A 13,124-nucleotide genomic window follows, 5' to 3' on the forward strand; every position below is an offset into this window, starting at 1 on the left:
TGGGGCCAAAAGGACCCGGGATCACCGGCACGGCTCGTCGGGGAGCGTGGCCACGCCGGGCAGGGCTGTCCCGGGGCCCGGAGCGCTGTGGAACCGGGCGGGAACGGCGCTGTCCCACCAACGCTTCCCGCGGGACCGGGCCGGTCCCGTAATAGGGGCCGGGAGGGCCCAGGCACACCGGGAGTGGGCGGGCACGGCACTGAGCCGCTGCTTAACCCGTTCCCCGCAGCCGACAGGGGATTCCTCCAGGCTGGAACGGGCCCGCTCCGCCGGGGCAGCCCATGCGCCCCGACCCAGCGGCACCGGCGCCGGCACCGGCACCGGCGGCGGCGGCGCGGGGCGGGGCCTGTGGATGAGAGGGGCGGGGCCTGTGGATGAGAGGGCGCGGGCCCGGGGGGTGTGTGAGGACCGGGGGCGGGGCCTGACGATGTGAGGGACCGGGCCCGGGGCGGGCCGAGGCGGGGTACGGGGCTGAGGCGGGCTCGGGGCGGGATCCGGGGCCGGGTCCGGTGCCTGAGGCGGGCTCGGGGCGGGATCCGGGGCCGGGTCCGGTGCCTGAGGCGGGCTCGGGGCGGGGTCCGGGGCGGGTCCGGGGCGGGGTCCGGGGCGGGCCGGCGCGCGCGCAGTGTGGCGGGGGCGCGCGGCCTCCCCCTGTCGCGATGGCCGAGCAGTGAGTGCGGGCGGGGCCGGGGGGTCCCGGGCGTTCCTGGGGGGTTGCGGGTCCCCGCGGTACCAGCCGGGCCCGCTGGGGCAGGGAGTTGCGGGGCTCGGGCCCGCTCCCCCCCGGCCCGGCCTCGGCTCGCTCCGGTTCTTGTTGGCGGAGCTGGGACGCGCTCGGGCCCGGCCGGAGCGGCAGGGAGGGCGGCTGGAGTGGAGCTTCGGCTCCCCGGCGGCGGGTCCCGGGGGAGGGCGGGGACCCCCGCTCGCCCCGGGGGCTCGGGGGACAGCACGGGCGGTTCTGGTCAGCACCGCCCCTCGCTGCTGTCCCGGGCCTGTCCGTGCGCTTCGGCTGGGGGTGTTCCACAGCCAGGAGCGCTGCAGAGCGGCGGCGTTATTTTGCTTGGTTTAAGTCTTTGATGGACAGAGTGTTTTTCCGGTCCACAGGGATGTTTTTCTAGTATCAGTTGTTTCGGGGTTGAGCTCGCCATTATTTAATGTTTATTCTTTCTGTACTGTTTCAGAAAAATGGAAATTACCACTCCTCCGACATCCAAGTGTATCATGTACTGGAAAAGGAAAGTCAAGTCTGAGTACATGCGTCTGCGGCAGCTCAAGAGGTTCCAGGCAAACATGGGAGCAAAGGTACAGCCACAGCAAGGACTGGGCTGAGATGCCCCAAAAAGAGTTCATTTCAGCTCAGAGTGTCTTGAGTGATACCAGAGGGTGTCAGCGAGGTGAATTGATAAGCTGTGCTTGACTTGGGTCAATGGGAAGAGATGCCACTTCTCCTCATGCTCTGTCTTGAGCTGTGTGGGCAGGAGCTGTTGCACACACAAGGCCATTGAACAAGCACTGGTGTAACTGCAGCAGGAGAGTTCATTTCCAGTTGGTTTTTCTCCTTGCTGAACCCTTTCAGTGCTGTTGGAGTTCTCAATGGGTTTTCTTAAATTTTGAGACTGCTCCCTCTCTTTCAGGCTCTCTTTGTGGCCAACTTTGCGAAGGTTCATGAAAAGACTCAGATCCTTAATGAAGACTGGAAGAAGCTTCGGGTGCAGCCAGTGCAGCTGATGAAGCCAGTCAGTGGGCACCCATTCCTGAAACAGGTGTGCAGAGGAAAAGGGGCAGCATCAGCAAGTGGGGACTGCAGCCAGGACTCTGCAGGGAGCTGTGGGGATGTGGATGAGTTTTTGTCTGTGTTGTCCATGCCTCACACTTCTGCAATGCAGAAATGGATAAAAAGTACCCCCAAGGCTTTTTCCTGTGATGGAGTGCACAGAGTGCATGTGGGGTTTCTGTGTTTGTCCTGAATTCAGTTTTCCTCAGGCTGTGGCAGCCTCCCAGAGTGGTTCCTCACTGACCTTCTCTGTACTTGTATTCCAGTGCACTGTTGAGAGCATTTTCCCGGGATTTTCAAGCCAGACACTGTACATGAGGACCCTGAACACAGTGGCACTGGTGCCCATTATGTACTCCTGGTCCCCCCTTCAGCAGAATTTCATGGTACGTGGGAAGCATGGGGTCTCAGTGAGGTCAGCATCTGATTGTTAAACAGTTGGGAAGTGGCTCTTCATCCCACTTGTTTCAGGCAACATCTGCTTGAGAGATGATGGAAAATGCTACTTTAGTTGCTTGTTTTGTAGAATCCCAGCCAGCCTTGTGTCCACACTACCTCACCAGGTAGTCTCATTTGCATGTGGCTTCTTGACAGAGTCACCATTGTTTCACAGGATTCAACGAGTAAATATGTTTTTTTGGGGGGGGTTTTGTTTGTTTGTGTTTTTCCCTAAGATTTTTATTTCCCTTTATACAAAGAGATTTATTTCTTAGGCAGGTCCTTTTGATTGTGACTGGGTTACAGTGGGATAGCCCTGATGTGTCAGTGATGAGACATCTGAAGCTTTGCTGTGTGTTGTTGGCAGGTCTGAGGGACCAGAGCACAGCCCCATTGGGGTCAGCAAACTCTGCTTTTCTGAGCTGTGTCTGATCTCTCTTCAGGTGGAGGATGAAACAGTTCTATGCAATATCCCTTACATGGGCGACGAGGTGAAGGAAGAAGATGAAACTTTCATTGAAGAACTTATTAATAACTATGATGGCAAAGTTCATGGAGAGGAAGGTAACCTGGGAGCAGCCAGCTCTGTCCCCTCCAGGCCAGGCTGGATGGGGCTTGGAGCAACCTGGCTTGTCCATGGCAGGGGTGGAACAAGATGAGCTTTAAGATCCCGTCCAACCCAAACCTTCCTATGGGTCTGTGATTCAGTCTCTTGCAAATATCCAAGTAGTTCAGAAGTCAAAAGGTGGCAGCAGCAACCAGCTTTTCTGTGGGAGCTCTCAGAGCAGGGAAACAGGATGGTGCCTGCTGTTCTCCTTTGCAAGGGCACATTCCTGCCTTTGGGTATCTCACTCCATTTTAATGCCTGGAGTGCTCTGGAGCCAGTTCTCCTGTGTGCAGGGATTCACAGGCATCCTCTGGGATGCTGAAAATGTGCTAGAGGGGGAGTAGCTCAGCAACCCTGTTCTGCTTGTTGATTCAGCCAAGAGTTTAATCAATGAAAAGCGCTGCCTGCCCCATCATAAAATTACCCAGCAGGGAGGAAGACAGGAAAAACTGGTGTGGCCTATCCCCACATTGCTGAAAATGATGCACCACTACTGACTTTAGTGCTAAAATCCCACCTACCCCAAAAAAACTGAGAGAAGGGCTCTGGTGGGTAGCAGAGCACGTAGGCTTGTGGTTTGCTGCGGTGAGAAATGAGAAAGATGGTGGCACTGCCACTTCTGTGTGTTTCAGAAATGATTTCAGGGTCAGTCCTCATCAGTGATGCTGTGTTCCTGGAGCTAGTGAATGCTCTGAATCAGTACTCGGACGAGGAAGAGGAAGGACACAATGATTCTGAGGTGAAACAGGAGGATGGAAAGGAGGAGCTGCCAGTGACAAGGAAGAGAAAGCGAATTGCAGTGGAAGGTGGGTTTGCCCCCAGAGAAGTGAAGATTATGTTGGTCACATTTCTGTCCTGCCCCTCCTGAGCGCTGGGCACTGCTCTGCTGCCATCCCTGGCTTGTTAATGTGCCAAGAGCAGTTCCAGCTTGACAAGTTCTGTGGCAGAAGGGAAATGGTCTGTTCTCACTGTCTGCTATGGACAGGGGAAGAAATCACCATCTGAAAGTGTGGTGAGAAGTTATTTAGATGAGTCATCTGGAAACCCACTTCCTGTGAGATTAGCAGAGCTGGGTGTTTTCTGAGAGGCTGTGGGATGTTTTCAAGTGCTGGTCTGGCAAACACCTGTCAGGGAGGTGTGGGTGGATCTGTTTCTGTGGGAGGCAGGGAGATGGACATTTTCAAATCCCTTCCAGACCTGCTTTCCATGTATTAGTGTTCCTCTTCCCTCGCCTGTGCCACCTGGAGCTCTTGTTCCCTAGAGGAAGCTCTGGTTTGTGGGATTTTCACGTGTCCTCGATGACCTTTTGAATGCTGCTGGGTAATTTTGTCTTTGTCCTTGGTCTGTAGTGATACAGGCAGCACAAACACCAACACTTCTGTGGATGTAGAAAAGCATTGTCTGCAAGTTCTGCCTTGGCAGAAACAAATAGTAATAGCACTTCAGAGAAGTTGGTGCTCCCAGCAGTGCATCATGCTGCACTGAAAGTGGCCTAGCACTGCTTTAGGAATACCTCAGCCTGGCTGCAGATCACAAGGTTATCTGTTGTGCATGGGATTACATTTCTGTGTTAAAACACAATCCTGAGCATCTCTGGAATTGCTCTGTGCAGGGAGGAAGGACCCATCCACATCAGCTTGTCTGAAGAATTGTGTCTCCTCTCTTTGCAGGTAACAAGAAGTGTTCAAAGAAGAGGTTCCCCAATGACATGATATTCACTGCTATTTCTTCCATGTTTCCTGAGTATGGCTTCCCAGAGGATATGAAAGAAAGGTAGAAAATTCCTGCACTGTTGTCTGTTCCTTTTCTTAGCAAGAGTTGAAATCTTTATTTCAGAGACCAGCACTGTGGGCTGGCTGGGCCACAAAGCTCAGTGCCTGCAGGCTCTGTGAGCAGAGTGTGTTTTGAGTGTTACAAGCTGCAGTTTGGTCTTGAGGTACCTTCTCAGGACTTCTGCTGCTCAGAGTGACCCCCAGATGTGTTAGAAATTCTCTTTTCCCAGCCCAGCAGTCAAAGAAGGAGTCAGAACTCTTCTATTCTCATTCTCGAAGTTGTTTATTGTTTCTTATCTATAAAATTCTTTCTTTGGCCTGCTGAGGTCTGTTCAGCAGGTCAGACAGAGGCACACTGGTGTTATCTTTTATACTAAAAACTACGTGTACATTATTTACCATAACTTCCCAATACCTATCACCTATGTTAGACAGTGAGCTTCTACTCAAAACAATCCAAAAGTGCCAACATCACAGCAGAAGATGGAGGCCAAGAAGAAGGAGAAAGACTGGCCATGCCCAGATTCCTCCATCTTGCCTCCTGAACCCCCATTCTAAAAACCCAAAAAATCTATTTTTCACCCCATGACAAGCTAATTATTATTATAATCCCTCCTTCTTGCCTCCTGAACCCCCATTCTAAAAACCCCCAAAAAATCTATTTTTCACCCTGTGACAAGCTAATTGTTATTATAATCCCTCCTTCTTGCCTCCTGAACCCCCATTCTAAAAACCCCAAAAAATCTATTTTTCACCCTGTGACAAGCTAATTATTATTCTATTTAGACTTTTGTGGCTTGCAGATCCTCATATAAGGTTGGTACTTTTTTCCATGGGTCACAATCAAAGTCACAGGTGTCTTGAGCTCTGTGCCAAGCTCTCTGAGCCCCCTGGCAGGGGTTTGGGCAATGCAGGACAGCCAGAGGGATGTCCTGAATTCTAACAGTACCCGAGCCCGGGCCTGATGGTGCTGTAAAGCTGTCCCAGCTGGGGAAAGCACATCCCTGGGTGTTTGTGTTTGTGCCCAGGTACCGGGAGCTCACGGAGGTGTCTGACCCCAACGTGCTGCCTCCGCAGTGCACCCCCAACATCGACGGGCCGTGCGCCAAGTCGGTGCAGCGGGAGCAGTCCCTGCACTCCTTCCACACCCTCTTCTGCCGCCGCTGCTTCAAGTACGACTGCTTTCTGCATCGTAAGTGCCGCCTCAGCCGGACGCTCCCCTAGAGCCCTTTCTCCTCAGTTTTCCTCTGCACGCCTTGCTTAGTCCGTGCTGGAGTCTCTGGAGGGTGGTGCCTCGTGCGTTTGCAGTGGGGCCTTAGGAGCTGACGGGTGCCCAGAAGCCTTTGGTACAGACGGCTCCGCTCTTGGCTCCCACGGACGGCAGACCGACGCGCGCGGCCGTCCCCTCTCCGCGCTCAGCACGCCGCCTCCGAGCTCCCGGCAGTTTGTGCAGTAGTCCTGCCGCCACCAGACTTTGCTCTTGCTTTGCAGAAGCTCCTCAGTGAAAGGCATGAATGTTTCACTGCCAAAGTCTGGACATGCCCCCTGTGTTTTGTTGCCTCACTGGAACTTACAGCTTCGTCTTAGTCATGTTCCTGCGGTTGGTCCTGCCAAAGCCTTTTGGATACTGATTAGCTGCTGGACCTGCTGTTCTCCAGGTCTTAAGGGCTTCTTTGGGAAGTCACAGGACTTTTTCCAGTGAATTATTTATTAAAAGATATAATATTAATATGACGTGGTCTTTTTGTTTCAGTGTGAAAGCTGATCCTTCTCCTTTGGCCTCTCCTTCCCAAGCTGCCTAGTGCCCGTTGTGGGTTGGAGCAGGGTTACCCTGTGGGTCTGGTCACCTCAGGCCCTGCTGCCAGGGGAACCCTCAGCCACACAGGCTCCTGCTTCCTGTCCCTTGCAGAGTGGGGGGAGACCCTTGGAGAATGCTAATAGTAAAGATAACTGTTACTTTTTCAGCTTTTCATGCTACTCCTAATGTGTACAAACGAAAGAATAGAGAGACCAAGATTGAGCCAGATCCTTGCGGCGCAGACTGTTTCCTGTGGCTGGTATGTTTCTCTGTCACCTTAGAAACCATGAGAGAAGTGCCCTGGCCAGCTGTGCTCTGCAGAGCTCTGTGGATCTTTTGCACAACTTGGATAATTTTTTCAGAATTAGTTCTGGTCCTTGTGGGATTCAGAGGAGCATGACTGCAAATGCAGACCTTACCAGATGCATATTATAGCAGATCTCCAATAAAGACTAATTGCAGTGCTGGCAGATGGGAAATTGTATTACAGATAATTTCTCTGGACTCAGTGCAGTGTTGGAGAAATTAAGCCCTTGCTAAAAGGAGCAGAGCGAGAAGTCAGGAGGATCCAGAGGAGTGGGCTGGGGGTTCAGGCCAGGGAGCCTCTGCTGACTGGGCAGCAATGCCAAAGGGAACAGAGTGGGAACATGCAACACAAGCAGCTGGTTTGGCACTTGCTGAAGGGACCACATGTGGCCAGCCTCTTCTACCTGCTCTTGGTGGTGGTAGGACAGGGCTTGTCCCAGGGTCTGTGGAAAAGCCTTCCTGCATTCCCTGGTCATTTGCCACCTGTCTTGTCTTCTGCTCTGCTTGCAGGAAGGAGCCAAGGAGTTTGCTGCCCTGCACAACCCCCGATCCAAGTGCTCCGGGCGTCGGCGCCGGCGGCACCACGTGGTGGGCGCGTCCTGCTCCAGCACCCCGGCTGTCACCGAGACCAGGGAGGGCGACAGCGACCGCGACACGGGCAACGAGTGGGCCTCTAGCTCCTCGGGTATGGTGCCAGTCCTGAGACACCCCACTCCTCTCTGTGAGGGCAGGCAGCTCCTCCCAGCTGGAGTTCTTCCAGGCTCCCCTCTGCTTACTGCTCAGCTGGAGAATTTGGAGTTAGCAGTCAGTGTTCCCAGCAAACATGAGGGACACCAGCCCTGCCCTTGCTGCTGTGGGATTCACTGTCCTTTCCCAGGAAGGAGGAACGTTGCCAGGCCAAGCAAGAGCTTTGCTGGGACCTGCAAAGCCCAGAGCAAGCCCTTGGCTCCTGAGCACTGTGCCTGGCCTGAAGCAGGAGTGTGTGGCTGGGAATGCAGTGCAGGGTTGCAGGGCACTAGGGGGTGACCACTGCCCCCCAGAACCACGATGGCCAGGGTGTGCTTGGCTTACCATGTGCCTTTCCTGCCAGAGGCCAACTCCCGCTGCCAAACCCCCACAAAGCAGAAGCTGAGCCCGGCCTCCTCCCAGCTGTTTGCGGTGGAGACGCCGCAGGAGCCCGTGGAGTGGACAGGAGCCGAGGAGTCACTCTTCCGTGTGTTCCATGGGACCTACTTCAACAACTTCTGCTCAATTGCCAGGCTGCTGGGGACAAAGACCTGCAAGCAGGTGGGTGCCCAGAGCAGGCGATGCAGCTGCAAGAGAGGGGCCAGGGCCAGAGCCACTGCCTGTTGATTTTATTTCTCTGCCACAAACCTCCCCACATCAACGCTTTTGCAGCAGTGCTGCTGTTGGCAGAGTGAGCCCTTTGTTGCTGGCATTGTGGGTTCCCTCCCGTGTGCAGTGTCACAGCCAGGTGTGCAGGCATTCATTTTCCAGGCAGGAGGAGGCAGTGTGCCATAGGCAGGAAAATGGGGCAGAGCTGCTGCTCTCTCAGCCCAGGCCTGTGAGCCTTGCTGTGCTTACTCACACTCTCCTTATGCTTTTGATAAAACAACTTGAGTGCACTGAACTTGTTTCTTCTTTTTGCTTGTGTTCTTTGGTAGGTCTTTCAGTTTGCAGTGAAGGAATCGCTTATAACGAAACTGCCAACAAATGAGTTAATGAATCCATCCCAGAAGAAGAAAAGGAAGCACAGGCAAGTGTTGGACAAGCTTGTTTTGTTCTTAAAATGCAACCAGATCCTCTGCTTTTTGTGCCAATGAATTCCTGGTAATCCCCATCTGGCTCCCATCTGCGTGCACATCCTGCTGTCACATGGGGCTGCTGCTGCTGGGTGCTGCCCTGGCCCAGCTCCAGGGCTGCTGCTCTGCCTGGGGGCTCAGTGGCCCTGCAGCCCCAGGCTCAGCTCGAGGATAGGGCAGCACAGGCTGCTAGTCCTGGTGCCCCTTCCCTAAGAGCAGCCTCTGCCTCAGCTCCCTGACCTGTAACCCACTTTGTGTGTTGATCTCAGTGTGTCCAATATTATTCTGGCTCTAGTGTTTGGCTTAAAGAGCTCCTGCTGCAGCTGCATCACTCTCATCTCTCTCCACTTTATGATGGCTGCTGATCATTAATGCATGAATCTGCCAGGCCCATCTCTGCTGTGCTGGCTGCTGGTGCTCAGCTGTGCTGGCTTTCTCTCCCTGATGGCTTACACATCCTCTCAACCTTCTCTGCTCCCTTTGCAGGCTGTGGGCTGCACACTGCAGGAAGATCCAGCTGAAGAAAGGTAGAGTTGGCTGTGGCTGTGTCATGGGAGGTTTGCAAAGGTTCAGTTTTCCAGCAGGGTGGCCGTGTTCTGCTCACCAGCCTGGCAGGTTGGCATTGCTGAGGGGAGTGACTGCCCCTGGCCAGGCTCCTTGGGGTGCCAGGGGCATCATGGCCATCCCAGTGCCCACTGGAGCTGCATGTGCAGCAGGGTTTGCTGCAGCCAGGGGGGGCTGAGGGCAGTGTGCAGCCCTGCTGTGGACTGGGCTGTGGTCAGTGAGCCCAGCCATGTGTGTGCCTGTGGGAGCTGGGTGCTGCCAGGCTCCCTGCCCAGTGCAGGCAGATGGGCAGCTTGCACCTTCTTGGCTCCAGTGCCCTGCACTTGCTGCTTTGAAATGGTTCCTGCAACGTTCAGCTTCCAATCTTGGCATTTCTCTTTTTGTTCTAGATAATTCACCAACCCAGGTGTACAACTACCAGCCCTGTGACCACCCTGAGCATCCCTGTGACAGCTCCTGCCCTTGCATCATGACTCAGAATTTCTGTGAGAAGTTCTGCCAGTGCAACCCTGACTGTAAGAAGAGGTCAAGGACTATTGGGCAGGAAAACAGCCAGCTCTCCTGGCACAGAGCACAGGGAGGGTGCAGAGCTGGGGCTTGCTGGGTGCCTACTTTATTCCTGCACTTGCTGCTCTGTCCATCCACAGCAGTTCTGTTGGCTAAGGTCCAAAAGGAGATGGTTCTGTGCTGCCATGCAGCTGTTGGCAGCTGAGACACTCCTGCTAGTGCTCATCCCTGTGTCTGTATCCTGTGGGTGCTGCTGCTGGTCCCCTGTGAGCAGGATGAGCCTCCAGCAGCTAGGCTGGGCATTGGGTCCCTGCTCTGCCATGTTTGTTTATCCTTTCTGGGCTTCCATTCCCAGCTCTGCAGTGGAGAAAACAGCCAGACTTTATTCTGTCCCTGCTCAAGATCTGGCTGGGGAGGAGCAGTTGGGGCAGAGAGCCTGCATGGTGCCCCTGTTCTGTTCCAAAGCTCACAGTGCAAACCCACTGTGTGTGTTGCTGCAGGTCAGAACCGCTTCCCAGGCTGCCGCTGCAAGACCCAGTGCAACACCAAGCAGTGCCCCTGCTACCTGGCTGTGAGGGAGTGTGACCCTGACCTCTGCCTCACCTGTGGGGCTTCAGAGCACTGGGACTGCAAGGTGGTCTCCTGCAAGAACTGCAGCATCCAGCGAGGCCTCAAAAAGGTATTGACAGCAGCGTGGCAGGGGCTGCCTCAGGGCAGAGCTGACACACAGCTGCTGCTGCTGTGTGGGGGGGGGGAACAGCTTTCCTGGAGCTGCCAGAGTCTGGAAAAGAAGCTGCTCTGCTCTGGGCCTCTGCAGCACTTAGTCTGGAGTAGGGATTGTAGATGGAAAAATCAGGAGGGATTGTGGATGTCAAAGTCAGGAGATGGGAGTGAGGAATGGTGAGAGCAAAGGAGTGTATAAATTTGCTCTAGAGAAGCATTTAGTCTTGAATTCTGTTGGTCAGAGCAAGGAATTGAGCATTTAAAAAAAAGGGAAATTCAGAGAAAGTCACAAATCAGTGTGTGTCAGGTCCTGAGCAGTGCCATGTAATGGTGTAAGTGTGTAGGGAGCTGTGTCACCATAACAAGGGGATGCTGGATGGACACTGGCTCCCTGCTGCCCCCCTGACCTGTGTTTTGTGAAGTGCTGTAGCTGCCAACTCTCCCCATTTCCTTTCATTTTGGTTCCAGCATTTGTTGCTGGCCCCATCAGACGTGGCTGGCTGGGGGACATTCATCAAGGAGGCAGTGCAGAAGAACGAGTTCATCTCCGAGTACTGCGGGGAGGTCAGTGCTGTGCTGGGGCTGCTGGCCGGGCACACAGGGGCTGTGTGTGGTGGGAGAGCTTCCTTTGGCTGCAGGGTCAGCTGCCTTCCCTGCCTCAGCTGCGCCCATGGGCTCTGAACAGGTCTGGAGATGGAGCCCTGTGCTGTCTGTCTCAGTACCTCTGGCCCTCCACTGTGGAGGAGTGTGTGCTGCCACCTGAGAGCCCTTCTCTGGCCCTGCCCCATCCCTGGGAGCCCTGGCAAGCTCCTGAGGTGGGAGGGAGAGCAGGGGGGTGTTTCCAGGTGGGAGCCCTGGAACCTGGCTCAGCCCTCAGCTGCTGAGTCTCTCAAGGTGATCTCCCTCTACAGCTCATTTCACAGGATGAGGCTGACAGGCGAGGAAAGGTCTACGACAAGTACATGTCCAGCTTCCTCTTCAACCTCAACAATGGTAACTTCCTGAGGTTTCCAGGGGTGGAGAGGCCAGGTGGGCATGCTCAGCCCACCTCTTGCCTGGTGACAGGCCTGGCCTTACACCATGGTTTCCTTCTCTTTTTTTTTTTAATAGATTTTGTTGTTGACGCTACTCGCAAAGGAAATAAAATCCGCTTTGCCAACCACTCAGTGAACCCCAACTGCTATGCGAAAGGTGAGGTCCCCCTGCCCAGCCAGGCCAGGCAGGACATGGTGCTGTGAGAGCTCCAGCCCAAGCTGGGGCTGCACATCTCTGATGCTGCATCTCTGGTTGCAGTTGTGATGGTGAACGGAGACCACCGCATTGGCATCTTCGCCAAGAGAGCCATCCAGGCAGGAGAGGAGCTCTTCTTTGACTACAGGTACCTGGGCCAGCAGCAACCTTGGCCTGCAGGGTTGACCCCAGCTCTGTGCAGGTTTGTGGGGGGAGCATTGCTGCAGCCATGATTTCTGTCCTGCAGGTACAGCCAGGCAGATGCCCTGAAGTATGTCGGCATAGAGAGGGAGACGGACATCATCTAAGCTCCGGGGTGGTTCTGGCACACCTTGCTGCTGCACCTTGTAAGCAATGCCATGTTTGCTTCACGCTGACATGACTGCTGCTGTTCCTGCTGCTGTGTGTGTCACAAGTGCTACTTTCCATCCAGACACCAGAGGGACTCGGGGCAGGAGTGTAAGCAGCCCCTGGGCCATGGCTGTCCCAGGGTGGTCTCCCCTCTGCCCCAGCTGGCTGGGAAATGGGGACTGCCCAGCTGTGGCTGGAGTGGCACCAAGGGATGCCTGGGGATGGGAGAGCAGCACTATGCAATATGATACTTTGAGTAGGGGTGCCACTGAGCTGGGTAGAGGATGATGTTAAAATCCCTGCCTGTTGTGACCCAGGGGGGGTTTCTCAGAAACCTTCCTTGGGCTTTGTGACCCCCTGGCCCTGGGAATAAAGGGGAAATATTCTCTGGTAGGGTGAGATTTAGCCTTGCACTCCATGCAAAAAGGAAAGAAAAAAGCACTTTAAACTAATCCTCAACTTGTGGCTGGGCCTTGTATTTTGGGGTGGAGGGACTGCAGGCATCCCAGGTGTCCTGCATCTGCCAGCACCTTTGCTGGGATGTTGCTCCAGGGCTGGGACAGGGCAGGCTGGATGGGGCTGGGCTCACCTGAAGGTTGGGGCTCTCCCCTGAGAGCCACATACGGCACCAGCCTCCTGCCTGGCCTGGTGCTGGGTGCTGGGCTGTGCTCCCACTGCCCAGGGCTGGGTTTCCAGGGTGACATGGGGAGCCTGACTGAGCCCTGACCTGGCTCCAGGCCCCCAGCCCGCTCCCAGCTGTTTAGTCCAGGAGCACACAGAGGTGCTGGGTTTGCCTGGGAGCCAAGCCCTCCCTGGCCCAGCCCTCACCATACTTTCCCAGGCCCCTGCCACGGCAGGCCAGGCTGTCTGTCTGTCCTTCCCATTGTCCACGATGGGCCCCTGGAGCATGGAGGTGTTTAGGTCTGTCTGGAGCAGTGCTTGTATCCCAGCACCTGCCTGAGCCTTGCTCCCTGCCACCTCCATCCGCCCAGCTCCTGCCAGCCCTGCTCTTGCCTAAGCGTCTTCTGCCACTTTGGCCATATCTGCACTATGCCAGGCTTGTGTCTGTGGTTTGTTGACGGTGAATAATGGTAATAATAATGCACTTTAAATAACATGGCTTGTAGCCTTTGTCATAATAAAGTGGTAGCAAAGACCCTTCCCTGCTCCTGTCCTCTGTTACCCTGGGCACCAGCCTGTCCCCAGACTGTCCCCAGCCTGCTGGGCTCTGCCCAGCTGTCCTCAACGTGGC

The 13,124-nt window shown here is 55.0% G+C and overlaps 1 protein-coding gene across 1 annotated transcript; it reads left to right on the plus strand.

Moving 5' to 3' along the window:
- Positions 1-588: 588 nt before the first annotated feature.
- Positions 589-13,028, plus strand: EZH1 (enhancer of zeste 1 polycomb repressive complex 2 subunit). Its single transcript, XM_077190764.1, has 20 exons — positions 589-670; positions 1,182-1,302; positions 1,635-1,763; positions 2,041-2,160; positions 2,656-2,776; positions 3,452-3,625; positions 4,490-4,592; positions 5,620-5,783; positions 6,557-6,648; positions 7,206-7,380; positions 7,786-7,982; positions 8,360-8,451; positions 8,984-9,024; positions 9,451-9,576; positions 10,069-10,247; positions 10,760-10,855; positions 11,203-11,284; positions 11,402-11,482; positions 11,585-11,669; positions 11,769-13,028. Exons 1-20 carry the CDS (start codon positions 660-662, stop codon positions 11,827-11,829), a joined length of 2,250 nt encoding a protein of 749 aa, XP_077046879.1. The 5' UTR covers positions 589-659; the 3' UTR covers positions 11,830-13,028.
- The last annotated feature ends 96 nt before the right edge of the window (positions 13,029-13,124 follow it).

Source organism: Agelaius phoeniceus, chromosome 26 (genome assembly GCF_051311805.1).
Source record: "Agelaius phoeniceus isolate bAgePho1 chromosome 26, bAgePho1.hap1, whole genome shotgun sequence".
NCBI classification, from domain to species: domain Eukaryota; kingdom Metazoa; phylum Chordata; class Aves; order Passeriformes; family Icteridae; genus Agelaius; species Agelaius phoeniceus.